Source organism: Hemibagrus wyckioides, linkage group LG07, assembly GCF_019097595.1.
Source record: "Hemibagrus wyckioides isolate EC202008001 linkage group LG07, SWU_Hwy_1.0, whole genome shotgun sequence".
Lineage (NCBI taxonomy): Eukaryota > Metazoa > Chordata > Actinopteri > Siluriformes > Bagridae > Hemibagrus > Hemibagrus wyckioides.
The window spans coordinates 22623833-22640517 of record NC_080716.1 but is presented as its reverse complement, the minus strand read 5'-3'; the positions used below and the strand labels follow the sequence as shown (position 1 = coordinate 22640517).

The 16685-nt window shown below is 39.1% G+C and overlaps 2 protein-coding genes across 3 annotated transcripts; both read right to left on the bottom strand.

The window, feature by feature from the left end:
• Positions 1–122: 122 nt before the first annotated feature.
• Positions 123–5651, bottom strand: LOC131356591 (ciliated left-right organizer metallopeptidase). Its single transcript, XM_058395722.1, has 14 exons — positions 5169–5651; positions 4374–4467; positions 4165–4216; positions 3930–4079; positions 2861–2986; positions 2685–2769; positions 2406–2548; positions 2116–2299; positions 1495–1561; positions 1258–1354; positions 1053–1160; positions 783–911; positions 429–550; positions 123–331 (listed from the first exon to the last, which is right to left on the bottom strand). The coding sequence occupies exons 1-14, from the start codon at positions 5575–5577 to the stop codon at positions 130–132; spliced, it is 1968 nt and encodes a 655-aa protein (XP_058251705.1). The 5' UTR covers positions 5578–5651; the 3' UTR covers positions 123–129.
• Positions 5652–6541: 890 nt separating this feature from the next.
• lrp10 (low density lipoprotein receptor-related protein 10) lies at positions 6542–15435 on the bottom strand. 2 transcript variants are annotated; one of them, XM_058394951.1, is made up of 10 exons: positions 15336–15435; positions 14597–14800; positions 13538–13570; positions 13019–13154; positions 12200–12390; positions 11634–12106; positions 10317–10747; positions 9437–9631; positions 9134–9263; positions 6542–8647 (listed from the first exon to the last, which is right to left on the bottom strand). In XM_058394951.1, the coding sequence occupies exons 2-10, from the start codon at positions 14643–14645 to the stop codon at positions 7985–7987; spliced, it is 2301 nt and encodes a 766-aa protein (XP_058250934.1). In that variant the 5' UTR covers positions 14646–14800; positions 15336–15435; the 3' UTR covers positions 6542–7984. The 2 variants fall into 2 exon arrangements, with proteins under 2 accessions (XP_058250934.1, XP_058250933.1); XM_058394950.1 differs by lacking the exon at positions 15336–15435 and adding an exon at positions 15250–15273.
• Positions 15436–16685: the final 1250 nt, after the last annotated feature.

Below are 16685 nucleotides of genomic sequence, written 5' to 3'. Positions count from 1 at the left end.
TTGTAAAATGATTTTTGTTTTCCAAAAATGTCTATATCATTTAACCAAATCTGTAATATTCTCAAAAGAATACAGTCCATTAACAGCTGTGTAAACAGTGTATGCAGTAGAATTATGAGAGGCATTGGGCTACACCTGCAGTGCATAAGGTGAATGTTCGAGGGCATGCACTCGGAGCCTGGATGGGCAGCACTTTCTGTAGATTGTCATGAAAGAGCCCAAGAAAAAGAGCACAGCACTGACACCCACCACTGTCTTTACTCCCATCTCTGAAAAGGAAAGAGCCTCAAACCTCAGGTCAGTTATGGGTCTTTGTGTCAGAGATTGATCCCTGCAAATGATGAATGATGATAGATGTATTATAAGTATGTAGATGTATGTACAGAAAATAAATTCAGGACTGTGTTTGTGTGTTGAACACTACTGACCTGGATGGGACTGCAGTAAGAAGCAGTGGGAAGGGCTTGTACAGTGAAGTGGGAGGGACTATACCATGGTAATGACATAATCGTTTGTCAGGACAGAAAACTGCACCCCGATATCCAAACACCTTAAAACATAACATACAAGAACATAGAAATTAATGTTCCAGTGTCACAGACGTCATGTTTTTAAGAATTTGCCTAAAAATGTTAACAAGGCTTAATATGTAAGACACCTACCAGGGCTGTGTTAACTTTATTGCTACACACATTAGCATTTTGGCTGAACTGTTCTGTGAAGATCTGTGCTGAAAATTAATCATTAAGGCTTACTATTCTGATAATGCCTTTTGAGTATACCTTAATGCTCCTCCCAGGTGGGCAGTCCAGCCAATCAGAGCCCACCACCTGGATCTGGTACCTATTACTTCCAGTGCACCTGTGCCTGTAACAACGGCCTGATACAGAGGTGTTTAAGGAGAAATGATCCTATAAAATGAATAAAATAAAATAAATTGAATTTAATCAAGATTTAAGTCTTCAATGTTGAAGATAAGATTGTTTTCCTTTGCTTTGCTTGCTATGCAAATGCACAGATACATTTGCACAATGGATCTTGTGCATTTCTACCTTTCTGATAATGTTTGAGAGAAAACAGCGGCTGTCTGAGTGAAAAATTTCTCCGCTCCACACCTCTGGTCCACTCCCTGTTTCATTCTCTTCTTTCCAACATTCACTCTGGAGAAATAAATGAGGAAAAAGGAGAACAGGGCCAGAGTTCAAGGGTAAAAGAAAACAAAATGGTATCAAGGACAGAGAGGGTTTGAAGACTTACACCATTGGCTAAAGGTTTGTAAATTCGACAGCCCTCCAGATACTCATCACTCTGGCACACCCCCTTGTGGAGGTGAAGATAATGGCAACCAAATCCACTGACAGCACAAGACAGTTATTAAATATCCAGCCATTATATTACAGTTTAATTAAATAAGTTCAACTCTAGCTATAGTAAAGTCCCACCAGGAATTTCTCCATGAACAGATACAGTAAGAAAGTTAGAAAGTAAATGTACCTGCCAGTACAGAAGAAGGATGAGGAACGATTACAGGTGGAAACAGACCCGAATAAAGTTCCTTCATCTGCAAAACAAGCAAGATTTTGAGGTCGTTATTTTTTACTTACATATATACCGTGCAATTTGGGAGAGTCTGGCTTAAAATATGTTTCTTTTAAAACACATAAAGCCACCATATCTGCTGCTCATAAAACATCACAGGGCAGCTGAATGTACTTATGGGAGACATTTTAAACACTATTCCAGCACATGATATTTAAAATAGAACAATGACTAATGATATACATCACTGAAAATTTTTGTTCAGTCAGAGACAGCTGTCTTCTGTGATCTGCCAGATGGTCAGCTATTTCTAAGCTTACAAGCATGTTCTTTCTTCTTAACCATATATTAAACAGTGGACTTAAAAAGACCTCATATTTGGCACATGGTTGTTGTATAACTCCCAAATGTAAAATACCCCCAGAGTAAATCTGACAATCTCACTCTGTCCTTATTGTGAGTGAGCCAGAGACAAAACTACAAAATTATGCTACTGTGCAGTTGCTTAGAAATCATATGCATTATCATTTGTTCCGGGACCTTCTATCCCTGTAGGAAATACTCAGTCAGTCTTACTCTCTCCCCAAAGCAAGTTCTGGGCTTGGCTGAGGTTCACTGAGTACCAGCCTGTGTCCTGGAAGGCTGAGAGAGTGATCACATCAATCTGGACCAGAGTTGGTTCTGCTAACATGGCTGTCATAATGGAGCCCTGCAGAACTCGAGCCTCCCAATGTGAAGAAAAACCACGAGTATCAGCATCCTGATATGAGAGAGAGAGAGAGAGAGAGAGAGAGAGAGAGATTTTAAACTTTTAATCTAATGTCTTATTCAATATTTTATCTTAACTCATATGTGGGTATGTATACCTGATTTTCTAATGGAGCTCCCAGTTCAGTGTGTGTGCTGTTGAGGTGTGTTTGTAGAGCCTTATTGATGTTAGGAGTGTAGAGCCTCATCTGTCCAGACTCATCAGTGTAAATCACCTGACCATGAGAGGAGTCCTTGTCCACTATACAACACCAACACACTAGTACTGTTATATACCCACCATTCACTACTGTACACGGTAGTAACAGTAACCACAACTAAAACACATATATTAGTTAATATTCACTGACTTAATTATCAAGATTTTAACAACTTGCTCTGGGAAGAGAGGGAACGGTCTGTCCACTTGCTGAAGAGTTCTTTACTGAAACCCAGCACATGCAGCAACTCATGGATCACAGTCTGTGAAACAATGAGCAAAACATTACACACAAATTGTTTATTTTTTAACATTTTTGTCATTTATGTCACACAAATTCACATACACAGATACCTGCAACATATGTTCATGACTGAATCCCTCCATGCTGAGTGGCTCCCTGCAGATGACCATAACACCAGCCACTGGTCGCCCCTCTGAGTCGCTCTGACAATGCGCTGAATAGGCCAGCAGGCTAGACTAAACACACATAACATGTTGATGTAATCACAACTCATGGTGTATCAACTTGGTATATCATATTATTTATTTATTAATATTTGTTAACCCTTATTCCCTGCTGGTCCAGTGGCAGGATCCCACACCCTCATCGCCCCAGACAGGGAACCAACCCAGCCACTGAGGCATTAACTCTCAGTGCCGGTCTCAAGCCAGGATAAAATGGGAGAGTTGCATCAGGAAGAGTATCTGACTTAAAACCTTATCTTCTGTGGTGACCCAGAACAGTGAGCAGCAACAATGTTTGTTAATCCTTACACAACCTTCAATTTTACTCACGTTGGTAGTCTTTGTCAGATTAAATTGTATGATATAACAGAGTTTTTAAAACACTAAATCCATGAAAGAATTACACAATTCCAGTGTGTATATGTGTATATAGACTCTATATAATATTAATATTATTATAATAACTATAATAATAATAATAATAATAATAATAATAATAATAATAATAATAATAATAATAATAATAATAATAATAATAATAATAATAATAATAATAATAATAGACTGAATAGGTCAGGAAAAACAATGTAGAGTTAGAGAGTTCCCCCAGAGTTAAATACACTTTAAGACACAGAGCTTTTGTCTATATCTGGGCTTCCCACCTCATCCATTCTTCCAGCCCCCTGGTCTGTGCTCCTAATATTCTCACTATGAACAATACAGATTTTAGGGGCAATATGAGGAATAAAATCTTCTCCAGCTGATTAACCAGTAGTCTTTAGGATTAACAGTAGATCTGCCTTACAAGGTGCTTGGGATATGGTACAGCAAATAATGCAACACTTATATTGATACATTATACTGATACTTTTATTTTTTTAAAATACACCTTAAATATTACACAAAGAAAGATTAGACCGGTCTCGAACCAGTATAAAACTCCACCACTACTTACATCAGCTCTGCATTTATCAGAGTTTTGAGCTTTTACATAAAGTAGGACATCTGTGTCTGGAAGTCCCGCCCCATCTGGTTTGATCACCTTCAGGTCTGGCTGGTCAGGATGGGGATAAACAACACAGCCACTCAGGTGGTCATCTGGGATCTGTCAGTCAACATGAAGCAAGGCCTGAGCACACAGTTTGCCAGAGCAAATTATCATAAATGTATGTATAAAACTGATGTCTTACAATCACACCCAGGCAGCTCTCAGTCCGGTAGTTAGCACTGGCTCTGCCACACCTGAGAAGTACAAAACAATGTGTTGGATAATTAGCATTTTAAAAAATGAGGATGTGGTTTACGTAAATATGGAACACAACTTTCATTTCCATAGTCTATATAGCACAAAGAACCAAACCAACATTAATGTTGAGGCAGGAAAGGAGAAAAAACGTACCTGTTAAAATTGGCAGAGGTGCTGTTCCTCCAAATAAAGCGGCAGTATTTATTGATATCTCTGTTCAGCAGCAGCTTCCTACTGACCCTCCGTACTGCAGACAAGTCAGTAACACACACGTTTACGTAATTATCAGTTAAAAGGTCTGTAATTACACATGTACTGTTTAAATTCTAATCTAAACTTGTCTTATTATTTTCAACAAGAACATCATCATTGGAAATAAGTGATGGTCAAACAAGGCACTAATGTGAAGCTGAAAAGTGACAATTACACGTTAAATTAAAGAATAACCCAAAACATTTAACCCTTTTTGGTGTCTGTTAAGTTTTGTTTCTTTTATTTTGCACTGAAGCTACAAAGCTAATGTTGCTAACAAGTAAGGGAAGTGTTTTGCCTCCATTTTAACATGACTAAACCACATGCCTAATGTATCACACACTCAGCTCAAAATTTGTTTATTATGTCAATCTGGCTTGGTTTGTAACACTCTCATCTATAAAGGAACACAAAAATATATAGCATGTAGCAGCCAAATGTTTTGATTGCTCATTTTTGATGCGACTGTGTGATGAACTGAAACTAACCTTGAACATATACTGTAGGCTTCTATGCTTTTCTATGCTTACATTAGAATTGTATTTCCAGTGCAAAATTTAAAACAGCAAACCTTAGACATGAATCATGCACTGGGTGCTACATTTGAAGTAGGTGTAGGTGATTTGAAGGTGGAGACGTGTTTTTTTGTCTAAATGATTGCTTTTAATCCATACACAGACATACAGAAAAAAATACCTGCAATTAATTTGGACACAGTGCTGATTGCATGACTGACCGCTGCTTCCAGCCTCTCTGTTTCCCACAGTGAGAGGACAGGGCTCTCTCGAGGAGTCCATGTCTTAATCCTAATTGGCTGTGGTTTATCAATGACTTTAATCCTGTCCTGGACTGCCCTTTTAAACCTTTGGGTTGGAGAATATTGTAATATGTCATTTTGATGTTTCTGGATCTGAGCATTTGTCAGCCAGTCTTCTTGCTCAGTGGCATCACCATCTCTGAAGGACCAATCAGATGGGTTTGGTTGATTGTCTGGAGAAGACAGCACCCGGACTGAACTTTGCACCTCATCAAAGATGCACTTTCCCCACACACACGACATCAACAGCAGAAGAGGAAGTAGAATGGGGTATGGAAATGACTTCATCGTGCAGCTTTGGATAATGGTCAGAAGATTCAACTGTAACAGTGGTGTACATCAAACTGATCATCCAGGGTTTATATCCCTGTTCAGAAACATGAATTAAATCAAATCGATATTCCATGCAGATTTAAAATGACAATAAAAAGCACAATATTTGTACCAACCAAGTTTCGTGTCAACAAATATCTAAATGATGTTGTGGTTTTTATCTGAATTAAATAAACTAACCAGTATTACATAGTCAATTATTACATTTTCAGCATTCTTTTGTCATTCATTTGTGGAAATAAATCATTAATGAAGATATATACTCAGCATTTACCAGTTGCCTTGACTGAATTAGTATGTCACTTAATTATTACTAATACATTTTTGTAAAGCAGCATGAAATTCTATTGCATCATCATGATTATTTACATTTGCCTCAAACCGTAGTGCTGGACCTTACCTCTGCTTTCCTTTCACATAAACCAAATGCAGTTGGCACCACTCCAGTTAACCCTTGTACCTGACACTATTTACAACTGATACTTCCTTAATGTTTCACAGACTCATATCCAGACACAGCCTAAGAGCTTTAGACATTTGAGATTGTAAATGCTGATACACTTCAAATAGTCTTTGAGGTCATTTATAGCAGCTGGAGCTGACCTGTATCAGATGTTCCTGTTTAAAAATCACTGGAAATTCCACCATGTGTTCTCCTACCTCTTGTATCCAACTCTCTTTAATGTTGGATACTGTGTCTCGACGACTACTGTTCTGAACCAAGGTATGAGAAACAAAAATCTGACAAAGAGCACGAGGACAATAGTGGCTTTGATGTGTTAATAACACAGTCTAACACCTCTTCACTAGTTTCATTGGTACTGACCTCTCAATGCTTTGTTAACTGAAAGTCCTCCAATTGGGTCAGGAAAAAGTTCAAAGAAGCCAGAAACTCTGTAATAATGACAACACACTCATAAAAGTGCAAATGATTTATTCGTTGTGGTTTTTCTAGATCTTTCAGCATATATACAGTGAAACACATCCTAAGAAAATCATTTTTTTTCATTCCAAACCACAAATTTCTATTGCAATCACCACTGGCGAGAAACATGTTACACAGCTAGCCGCTTCAATACATTCAGTAATAAAAACAATATCGACATGGGGGGAAAAAATAGATTCATAAAAGTAAGTGCAAAAGATGATTATAGTTATGGCACTCATGTTTCTTTCACTGTTTATTGAGCCAGAAGCTGAAATTAGAAGAAAAAAATAGAAGATGTTTAAATTGTCATTAAAGTAATATGTAAAGTAACTCAGAATGGTGGTGCGAATAACTGCCTCAGGCACGAAGAAGGATTGTCTCAACTGAGTGACTACATTCACACACACACACACACACACACACACACATTCTTGCCATGCAGTATCCTATACATGGCCTGGGTGAATTTAAATTCAAACTGAGGTGTTAACTTTTGCATGTGTTTGTTTGGCCTTCATGTACAAGTACATACAGTCACATTGTGTCTAGTGATCTATAGGAAGCTCTATCGAAGGCACTTCTAAAGAATACTCACAGCCACGTGTATAGCAGTAATCTCTCACACACACACACACACACACACGCACACCCACACACAGATGTTAACTAATTGCAAAAAATAAACCATAAGCATGGTGCTGTACATTTTACCAAGACACAGGACAGTTGCAATGTGTGTGTTTACATGTACAATATAAGTAATCTGATCATCTGAAAAATAGCACTGGGTCTGCAAGAGTCAAGAATTAACAGTATTTAGTTGCCTGGCTATAAGCTCTTATAACAAACATTTGTACTGAAGTTCACAACATTCTAAACTGTATATAACGCTGTCTGTTCTTGAGCTGTCTCCATTTTCACTCAACAGACACACACTACATTTCCTTATTCTAGTTCTTTTCACACATGCACAAGTATTGAAAAACAAAAGATGTCAGCTTTATGGTATACGTGTTCTGAATAACAGACATATAGGCTAAAATCCAGGCATAACTCTTCTCTATAGTCTAATTTCTGATACTGCAGCATGCTGTTTCCACAACCACTTGAATGTGCTGAAATAAGATGATGTGGGGTTGTACATGTAAACACACTCATTAAAGTGAGGCCAAGGAAGATTTTCTGTGCAACATTTTCTTCCATCACACACAATCTCTGAGTAAGTGCACAACTAACAAGCACAAAGATTAAAGTCTTTGACACAATCGTCCAATACTTGATACAGGAAAATGACCCTATTCATGTGAAATAAGGCACCTTGCCAGAACAGACTGCAAACATGATGCCTCTAACATGCTGAGATCATAATTTAGAGGTGAAAAACAGGGAGAGAAGTGAGAAAAACTTGAAAAGTGAAAGAGTGTGCAGCTCAGTTCAGGTCAGCATGGGCACATCATCCTCAGAGGTGGTGTCATCAGAAAGAGGGATCAGTAGCACTTCGTCTTCTGAAGAAGAAGAGGAGGAAAAAGATGGGGAAGCTGACAGAGGAAGTGCAGTAGTGGAGGAAGACGAAGGTCTGAAACGAGAAATACTTAGCCCCAGAGAATGGAAGAGAGAAGCCAGGGAGGGGCTGCTGGGTGCAACAGCAACAGGTGGGCTCTGACGTGTTTCTGGAGCATCAGCTGGCTGAAGGGAATGTGTAGTTGTGGGAAGTGTTGTAGGAGGGGTTGGAGGAGGAGGAGGTGGAGGAGGAGGGGGCGGAGAAAGAGAAGATTGTGTGTCTGTTTGTTGTTCTTGCTCTGTTTGTTGGGATAAACCCACTTTTTGTGGCAAAGGCAGGTCAGTGTTTTCCCTGGGTGCAGATGAGCCTGAAGGGCCGGACTGTCTGGGCTCCTGGCCTGTAGGAGCAACTTCTGTCTGTTGACTGGTGGAGCTTGAGGTCTGGGTAGATCTAGAGGTTGGCCTGGAAATCAGGCCCCACCTACGCAAGCGGCGAATTGCTCGGCGGACAAACCGTGGCCTCCGTCTTCGCCGCGGGGAGGAGATGTTGTCCTGTCTGATGAGCTGAAGCAGTCCTCTCAGAGAAAGGGAGGTAGGCTGAGTAAGAAAGGAAGAGAAACAAAAAGAATTAGATAAACAAATACAAAAACCATAAACAACAACCAGAAGCAACAAATGACATATTGTAAATAAACTGACTTAAAAATGAACAAGGACACACTAAAAATATTCCATTGTCTATGTTCAAAATTAAACCTCAAAGTTTTTGGCTTAAATGATCAGTGTCTTATCTGTGCAAAAGCTGTGTGTGTGTGTGTGTGTGTGTGTGTGATGTATACACCATCATCATCCAAATATGTTCAAGCATCAGTGTTCATTTTTGAACTATGTTCACATTAAAAATAGAAAGATCGTTACATTTGAGGAAATGTATGGTGCTGTTACTGAACAGGAATATAAATGTAATAAACTTAAAGAAAAATATCCAACGAATTATTACTGAACCATTTGAAACGTGGAAGCATAAATATCATTTCATAGCCATTTTTTCTTTAGTTTTAGTTTTTTTTTTTTTTTTTTTACCTCATTGGGGTTCTCTGTAGGGAAATCCTCTACAGGAGGAATAATCCCCTGAGCAATGAGCTGACCATAGGAGGGTGGAGCTTGTTGCTGGATAAACTCTGCCTCTTGGCGGCTGATTGGAGCAAACAAGCTATAGCAGAAAAGAACAGAGACAGATGTTACAGTGAGCAGGTCATCTTGATTTAACATTTTCTATCTATGACTAACATTTTAACCATTGCCTACACAATTATCATAAAATAAAACTAAAGGAAATATATTTTTTATGAAAAAATCTGAAAACTACATGAATGCGGGGTTCACCTGTATTCTCGTGTGCGAAGTGAGTACAGTTTGCAAGTGCAGCCCATAGCAATAACAAGCAGCAGACCACAAACCAGGCTACCCACAGTCGCCGCGGTGATGACTTTTCGAGGCAGAGTCACAGTGCAGTTTAATTCATCAGTGCCATCCTTACAATCAACCTGTCCGTCACATCGCCAGCTCTCAAACACACACCTGCAGCACCACAGGACAGGAATATTAGACTCGCACGTGAACAGTCGTCGTACTGCACCAGAATTCATAATTGAGGATATTATATTCAAATCAGCCAACCTATACATCTACAATTTTAAATGAAATTGTAAATGAACCTGTTCATCCACTGCATTCAACCTAAACCCCATTTACTCCCTATTGTTGCATGCATGATAAGCACTTATACTTAAAAACAAATGCATCTCTGATGAGCCAGAATGAAATCCAATTGAATCCAGTCCAAAATTAGCTTATAACACCACTTCCAAATCTGTGTAATGTCCTATGCTGGACATATTCTGTGCTGCATAAAAAAAAAAATAATGTTTTGTTGCTGTTTTTATTTCCTTGCCAGTCAAGGCAGTTTAAAACTGATCTAACAGTGGGCATAATAGTGACGCTGTAATAAATGCTGGTATGTGTCACAAATGAATTTGAGTATAGTAATGTAGTGATTAATTATAGGAGTGAATTGAAAGACTTATTTGAGTTTATATATGACACCTTGTATATACAATTTCGTCATGTCTGGTTCTACAATAATTGGTGTATCTTTTTTTCACCACAAGACATATTTTAAATAGTTTGTTAGGAAGACTTATTTGAACTAATTTAACAGAAATCCTCTGGTAATAAAAAGATCAAGTCACACACACATACACACCTGTCACTATCACAGTGGAATGTTCCAGGTTGACACACTTTGCACTCTCTTTCATCACTCCCATCAGCGCAGTTCAGCTGGTAGTTACACCGTTCTTTGATGGAATAGCAGGCGGGCCGGCCAACGAGATGCCCCACCCTCTGCAGCGCCAGTGTCCCGCAGGGGAAGTAGCCAGCCGAGCATCCGCCACAGCCATCCTCATCCAGTCCGGTCTCTGTGCAGTCCCAGTGCCCATCACAACGCTGCTTCGGTGTGTAGCAGCCTCCCTCTGAGCCCTTACAAAGACCTTCCCAGGGCAGACAGTAGTCAGCGATGCGGTATGTGGCATTGAAGCCCCGTCCATCCGAGGCCTCCTGCACACGATAGATTACTGACAGCAGACCAGTAGGGGACTCCACATTCACTGTTTCATAATTTAATGTATTTGTGACCTGCAATAAAATGAAAAACATAATATTGTTCTATGTAACTGAAAAAGGAATTAACACTACAAATGAATAAAAAAATATATAATTTGCTCTGCACTAGTATCCCCTCTGTCACAATCTGGCTGCCAATCTGGAAGGGTAAATTTTAGCAAATACTTTTTCGGAGATATATGAAGCGGGACACCTAAAATGCAGGCAACTCAAAATCATAGGGCAGCTGAACATATCAGAAGGAGAAGCTGACTGCACTAATATGAGCTCAAAGACACAAGCAACTGGCTAGTACCAGTCTAATTCTGAGAAGAATCAGTGAGATTGTTCTATATTTACTACACACAGTATCTATACTATAGCGTCTATACTATACACAAAATTCAGGAATAAGTAAGAAGAAACAAGTAATCATTAACCCTTATTTTATTATTTACAACACGTTCTCCACATGTTCACCCTTACATGCTAGCCATTTTTTTCCTCAGCTGCTGTATTTTGCTCAACAGGTTTCAGACTGATATATTTGCTCTACATATTCCTATTGTTTCCTAACTTTTTGGACACCCTGCACTGTGGGGTAACTATCTTGTCTTAATTGAATGGACAAATTTTAATTCCTGGATTGGGCACTGTATTATTATCTATAGTACACCTTAACTCCAGGGTGCACATGATGTACTGGTCTATTTCTGCGCTACTATAATGCACAGAAATTTCATACAATTCAACACTTACTTGTTAGGATGGATACAAGAGCAGCTTATCACCACCACCACAACCAACAGGCACTTCTTAGTGGTGTATTTAAAGCAAAAGTGACAATAAAGTGTATCCAGAGCATTCACTAATAAACACTGTCTGATTATAACAGCTTACAGTTTTTAAACATACTCACAGTTTTAAGAATGTTGCCTCCCCCAGCAGGCTGGTCAGTTATGATGAGGCTGTCTCTAGTTCCAAGTGCCAGCTGCTGCAGCTCCAGCTTGAGAGGCCGGGAGTCCTGTGGGTCCACTGACCATACACACTCCATTGCTGCACCCGTCAGCAAAGGGGGCACAAAAGAGCCATAGAAGGCTTGCAGATACCCCCCACAGGGCCCACCCTGGGCAGGAAACGGAAGGTCAGAAGCCCCGTGTGGCAGATGTTCCATCACAGAGTCACCAGCTGAGCTTGCTGGGATTTCAGATGGGAATGGTGAGGGCTCATTGTCCAGGTGAGGTTGTGGTTTGACAGGGTCACAGTCCTCCTCGTCTGAGCCGAGCTCGTCACCTTCCCCAAGGCACTCCACCTGGCCATTACAGTGCCAGGACTTGGGGAGACAGCGCTCGCTGTAACACTCAAACTCACCAGGGTAACACGGACCAGTATCTGGACAGAGAAATACAATATTATGTTGATATTGCCATTCACCTGCGTGTTGGAACAAAATAATACTTAAATATGCTAATGTATCTACACCACCTTTAATATATGACAGGCGGAACCCTGAAACTGAGTAGGAGTGCGGGACAAAGTGGTACGTCACTGTAATGTTTCCCTGATTGAACTCCATTGGCTTAGGCAGCTGGTATCCACAGAGCGACACAGGACGGCCTGTAACGGTGGTCAGGCTTAGTGAACTCCAACCACATCTAACAAAAAACTCAGAGAAACTTTGAAAAAAGAAAAAGACAGAGGGAAGAATGAGGAGTTAGGGCTTCAAGCATGTTTAACATCACAACAAATTTAAAAAGACATAACATGTTAGTAGGTGGGCTGGTTACTCTTGGTGTGAATGACTTAAAAGCAGTTATTGAAGATGAATGAATCAATGATACATACACCCTTTACTACACAGCAATAAGTTTTTTAATACAGTTAAACTAATGAAAACCATAACTCCTGAAAGCTAGCATCAGGTTTTGGTTCCTCTTTGGTTGTGTGGCACCAGCACCAGCTTCAGCAGCAAGAAGCATTATGACATAATATAGGAAGATTCTCAAATGCGACTTAAATCTATTTCAAACGCCGTTTGCTTGCTTTGACAAATGCATGTTCCCTATATGGATATAATCCTAATATGCAAAACAAATGACAGGATCAGGTGTAAACATTGATTAACTACATAGTTCACAAACTGAATATTACCATTAGCTACTCTTTCTCTTCGTCTGCGAATTCTATAACATCAACTTTTAAAAGTTTCAGCAGATTGCCCATATTGAACATTTTGAATATGAAAGATATTGCACATTTTGAATATGAAATGTCTGTAATATGAAATGAAGTGTCTCTGTGTACCTGAGAATCACGCGCTCTCCCACTGGGGAAGTGATTACCCAGCTGCAGTTCACAGGCCCAGGAGGGCCATGGCGCGTAGAGCCACGAATTTCTCCTTGTCTCGCCTGCAGTAGTTTTGGGGATTTGAAACAACGTGCTGGAAGAAAACATAAAGGTAAAAATAGTAGGATTATAGAGCATCATCAACATTTATTTCACATCTGTCCTACCAGCTAAGCACTATGAAAATAAAAACAAAACAGACTAACTAGGATATAAATCAGCCTATAAAACTAAGCATATAGCACAAGAATGCAGACTTATTGATTTTCATAAGAGGAAGGAGGAAGTCCAAGTCATGTTTATTTACTGTTGGAACTTTGCTTATCTTCATGGTCCATAAACCATAAACATTCACTGGAGTATAAATGGTTGAATAAAACAGTATGAGTCAGCTGTCCAGAACAGTCCTAACCAAATCAGGAACCGTACATGATGTCTGAATAGATTCACTTTTAGCAATGAAATCTTCATCCTCACCTGAACTGGAGGCCAGCTCCAGATTGCAGTGGACTGCAAAGAGATAGAAATCAACACAGATGTTAAATTAAGAATTAAAATAGGTTGTTGAAATTAATGGATGTAAATGATGAGTACAGATGTGGGAATAAAATCTCACAATAAATTAAAAAAAAAAAGGATGAGCAAGTGTATATGTGGTGATGAATGTGTGAAAGACTGTTACAAGTACAGCATCCTTTATATATCAAAATGCAGAATAAATTAGTTATTACACACAAGAATCACAGCTACTGAAATATAATAAGAATAAAGTTTTTTTTAATTACATGCACTATTTCCTGGTCCTGAAGCAACTCTGCTCTACTACACCTGAGCCAAATAATCAGTCACATGTATAAAAAGTTGGATAATTAATATGTGCTCTTCAAATAAGTCTGGCATTTGAGTTTGTGTTTTTTTTTGCTAACATGTTGGGTTTGTTTTTTTGACACTCCAATTAACAATTTAGAAAGAGTGAAGAAGCAGAGCTCTAATCTTTAAGCCTATACAGTTCTCTCAGCTCCTCATCTATACACTCTGCTTAAACAGCTTCCCAAGAAACAAATATCATCTTAACACCACTGTCAGAGGCATCGTACATGTCATCTTGTAGACGGTTAATTAGTCGAGCTGCAACGCATTATGAAACTATGCAACACTGAACATTGCTGAAAAATGGTGGGTGTGGGTGTGTGTGTTAACAGCAAAACTTGTTTGTTATCACTTATATTCGAGTTTGGTGGTATTTATATCCTGTTAAACACCATTATAACCACTAGCAATTTCCCCCTGTGACGTCGAAAACACTACACACAAAAAACTTCTATTGGGAATAACACAAATACAGCAAAAACTGCTACAATAGTCCCAGAATCACAAAATACATCACATATTCTTCTAAAAAAGATATATTTAATGTGTTTAAGGGTAAAGATATCCTTGAATCAGTGTGTGTGTGTGTGTGCAACAATAAACTAATGGTCTCCTACCACTATACAAGCAATACTTTGTTCAAGGGAAAGGTTAATGAATCCTCACCTGTTAAAAACAAAAGGCTAAAAATCCACAGGCTGTAAGGGATATCCATGTTGATTTCCTTCCCAGTGAGATCTGAAAATCTTTCTATCTAATGACAAGAAAAAGTAAATCACTCTCCATGGTAGAAACCCTTCATGTCGGTAGATCCTGTGCCTCACAGGATATCAAGAGACCACAAGCTTGGTGCGTGCTGATGATTTTTATCTGTGAAGCAGAAACATGAAGAATCACTCAAGCTGAACGAGAAAGATTTGCTTCTTATAAAGAAAAGATTGGCACATGGAGAACGCTCTCACAAACACAGCCACGAGCAATTTCCCGTTTTGCTTCTTTTCCCATCAATGACGCAAAACCTTCGGGTTTCGTTGCGACGCGATTATCAACGTTAACAGACCGGAAGTAGCTTTTTTTTAACAAACATTAAAACACTTCGTCAGAAACGATTACAGTACCGCGAAGAGACATTATACGTATCACTAGTCCTGATAAGAAAGTTTCGTTCTGGACCTGACAAGGCGGAACACCAGCTGTCTTATATCACACTCTTTCGACTTTGTTAGCAAGCGAAGCTAATGCTAAGCGACAGCTGCCCATTCTCGGTACTTTGCGTCCTGTCTTTCTTCAGGCGATTATGTAATATTTTAAAAACACACCGCCCCGTCACAGTCGGCTTCATCGCTTCAGCGAGGCCTAATCCAGTTCACAGACACCGTCCAGCGCGACAGCGTAGTTTTCGTACCTTTTATCCGTCCTTTTTTGTTGTTGACATTCGCTCACCGCCACTTCCGTGTTGATCAGATACAGCTATGCGGTCGCCCACGCCAACTACCGTGACGCAATCACGTAAAAGACGGCCTTGGGGATGTGGAGCGTGTCGTTTTAAGTTTTCGCCAGCAGAGGGCGACATTTACCTGTCTCACGTTCACTACAGCAGCCGGCTCAGTGGAAAATGATTTTAATGTAAATAGTTTACACTTTTCATGCGCAATTAGTGAATGAACAGGCTACAAAATGTTATAATAAACGTATTACAATTAAACTTAAACTTGCACATAAACTATTCCCCTTTCCCAAAAATAAAATGATTTTAACCTAGAATTTCTTTCTACGTCTTTGCTATTAAAATACCACTGTTTGTCAGTTCAGTTGGTGCTTTCTGTTATAAATAAATATAAATTGATTCCTTTTTTAATGAAAAAAGGCTATGTACAGTGCCCAGGGGGAGGGCTAGACATCCTTCATGATGCCACAGAAGAAAGAAGCACGTGAAAGTCGGGCGACTCTCAAACGATTCATTCATTTGATTCGAGAGAATTGATTCTCAAGCACAAAATGCTCCTAAGCAGGCTGTGCTCCTGTGCCATGCTCTACCAGCCAACACAGTGCTATCAGAACATTCAGTAATGCATGATACAGGATGTAAAAAGGTCCTGCTGTTACAGTGCAACATAAATCTAATGACAGATACAGAGTGTTATTACAAAGTTACTCACACAGTGTTATAAGGAAGGCAAGAACTGATATCAAGGAACCTTTTTTATTATCCCTTCTAATATTATTTTCGATGCAGCATTTGATACTGCAAATGATGAGCATCTCATATCATATATCATATCTATGTCTGTAACTTAAATATCTTAAATGTATACATTCAGCTAATCTCAGATTGATGTGATAAATTTATTTTTGACACAGGTGATCATGTTGGCTTGATGATTCACTGTCAGAATTCGTTTGTACTAAAATAGAGTGTGTTTCAGTGACTTTCAAAATCCATAATGTTATTTATAAGATTCATATTGATAATGTCGAATATTTACACAAAAAGATTGAGAAAAAGAAAACAAAACAAACAAACAAAAAACACTACACTGGAAGACAAGGTCAAAGCGACTCAACTAGAAGCATAAGATTTCATTGCTCAATTTATTTGTTTCTGTTCTCAAAGTTTGCCTTTTGGCATATTTTGACAGAAGACAATGACAACGCATACACAATATTAATAAAATAAAATGGAAACATAAATTACAAGCTGGGTTGCCGTGGTGTATTGCTGCTGCACAGTTTCAGGGTCCCAGATTTAATCCCA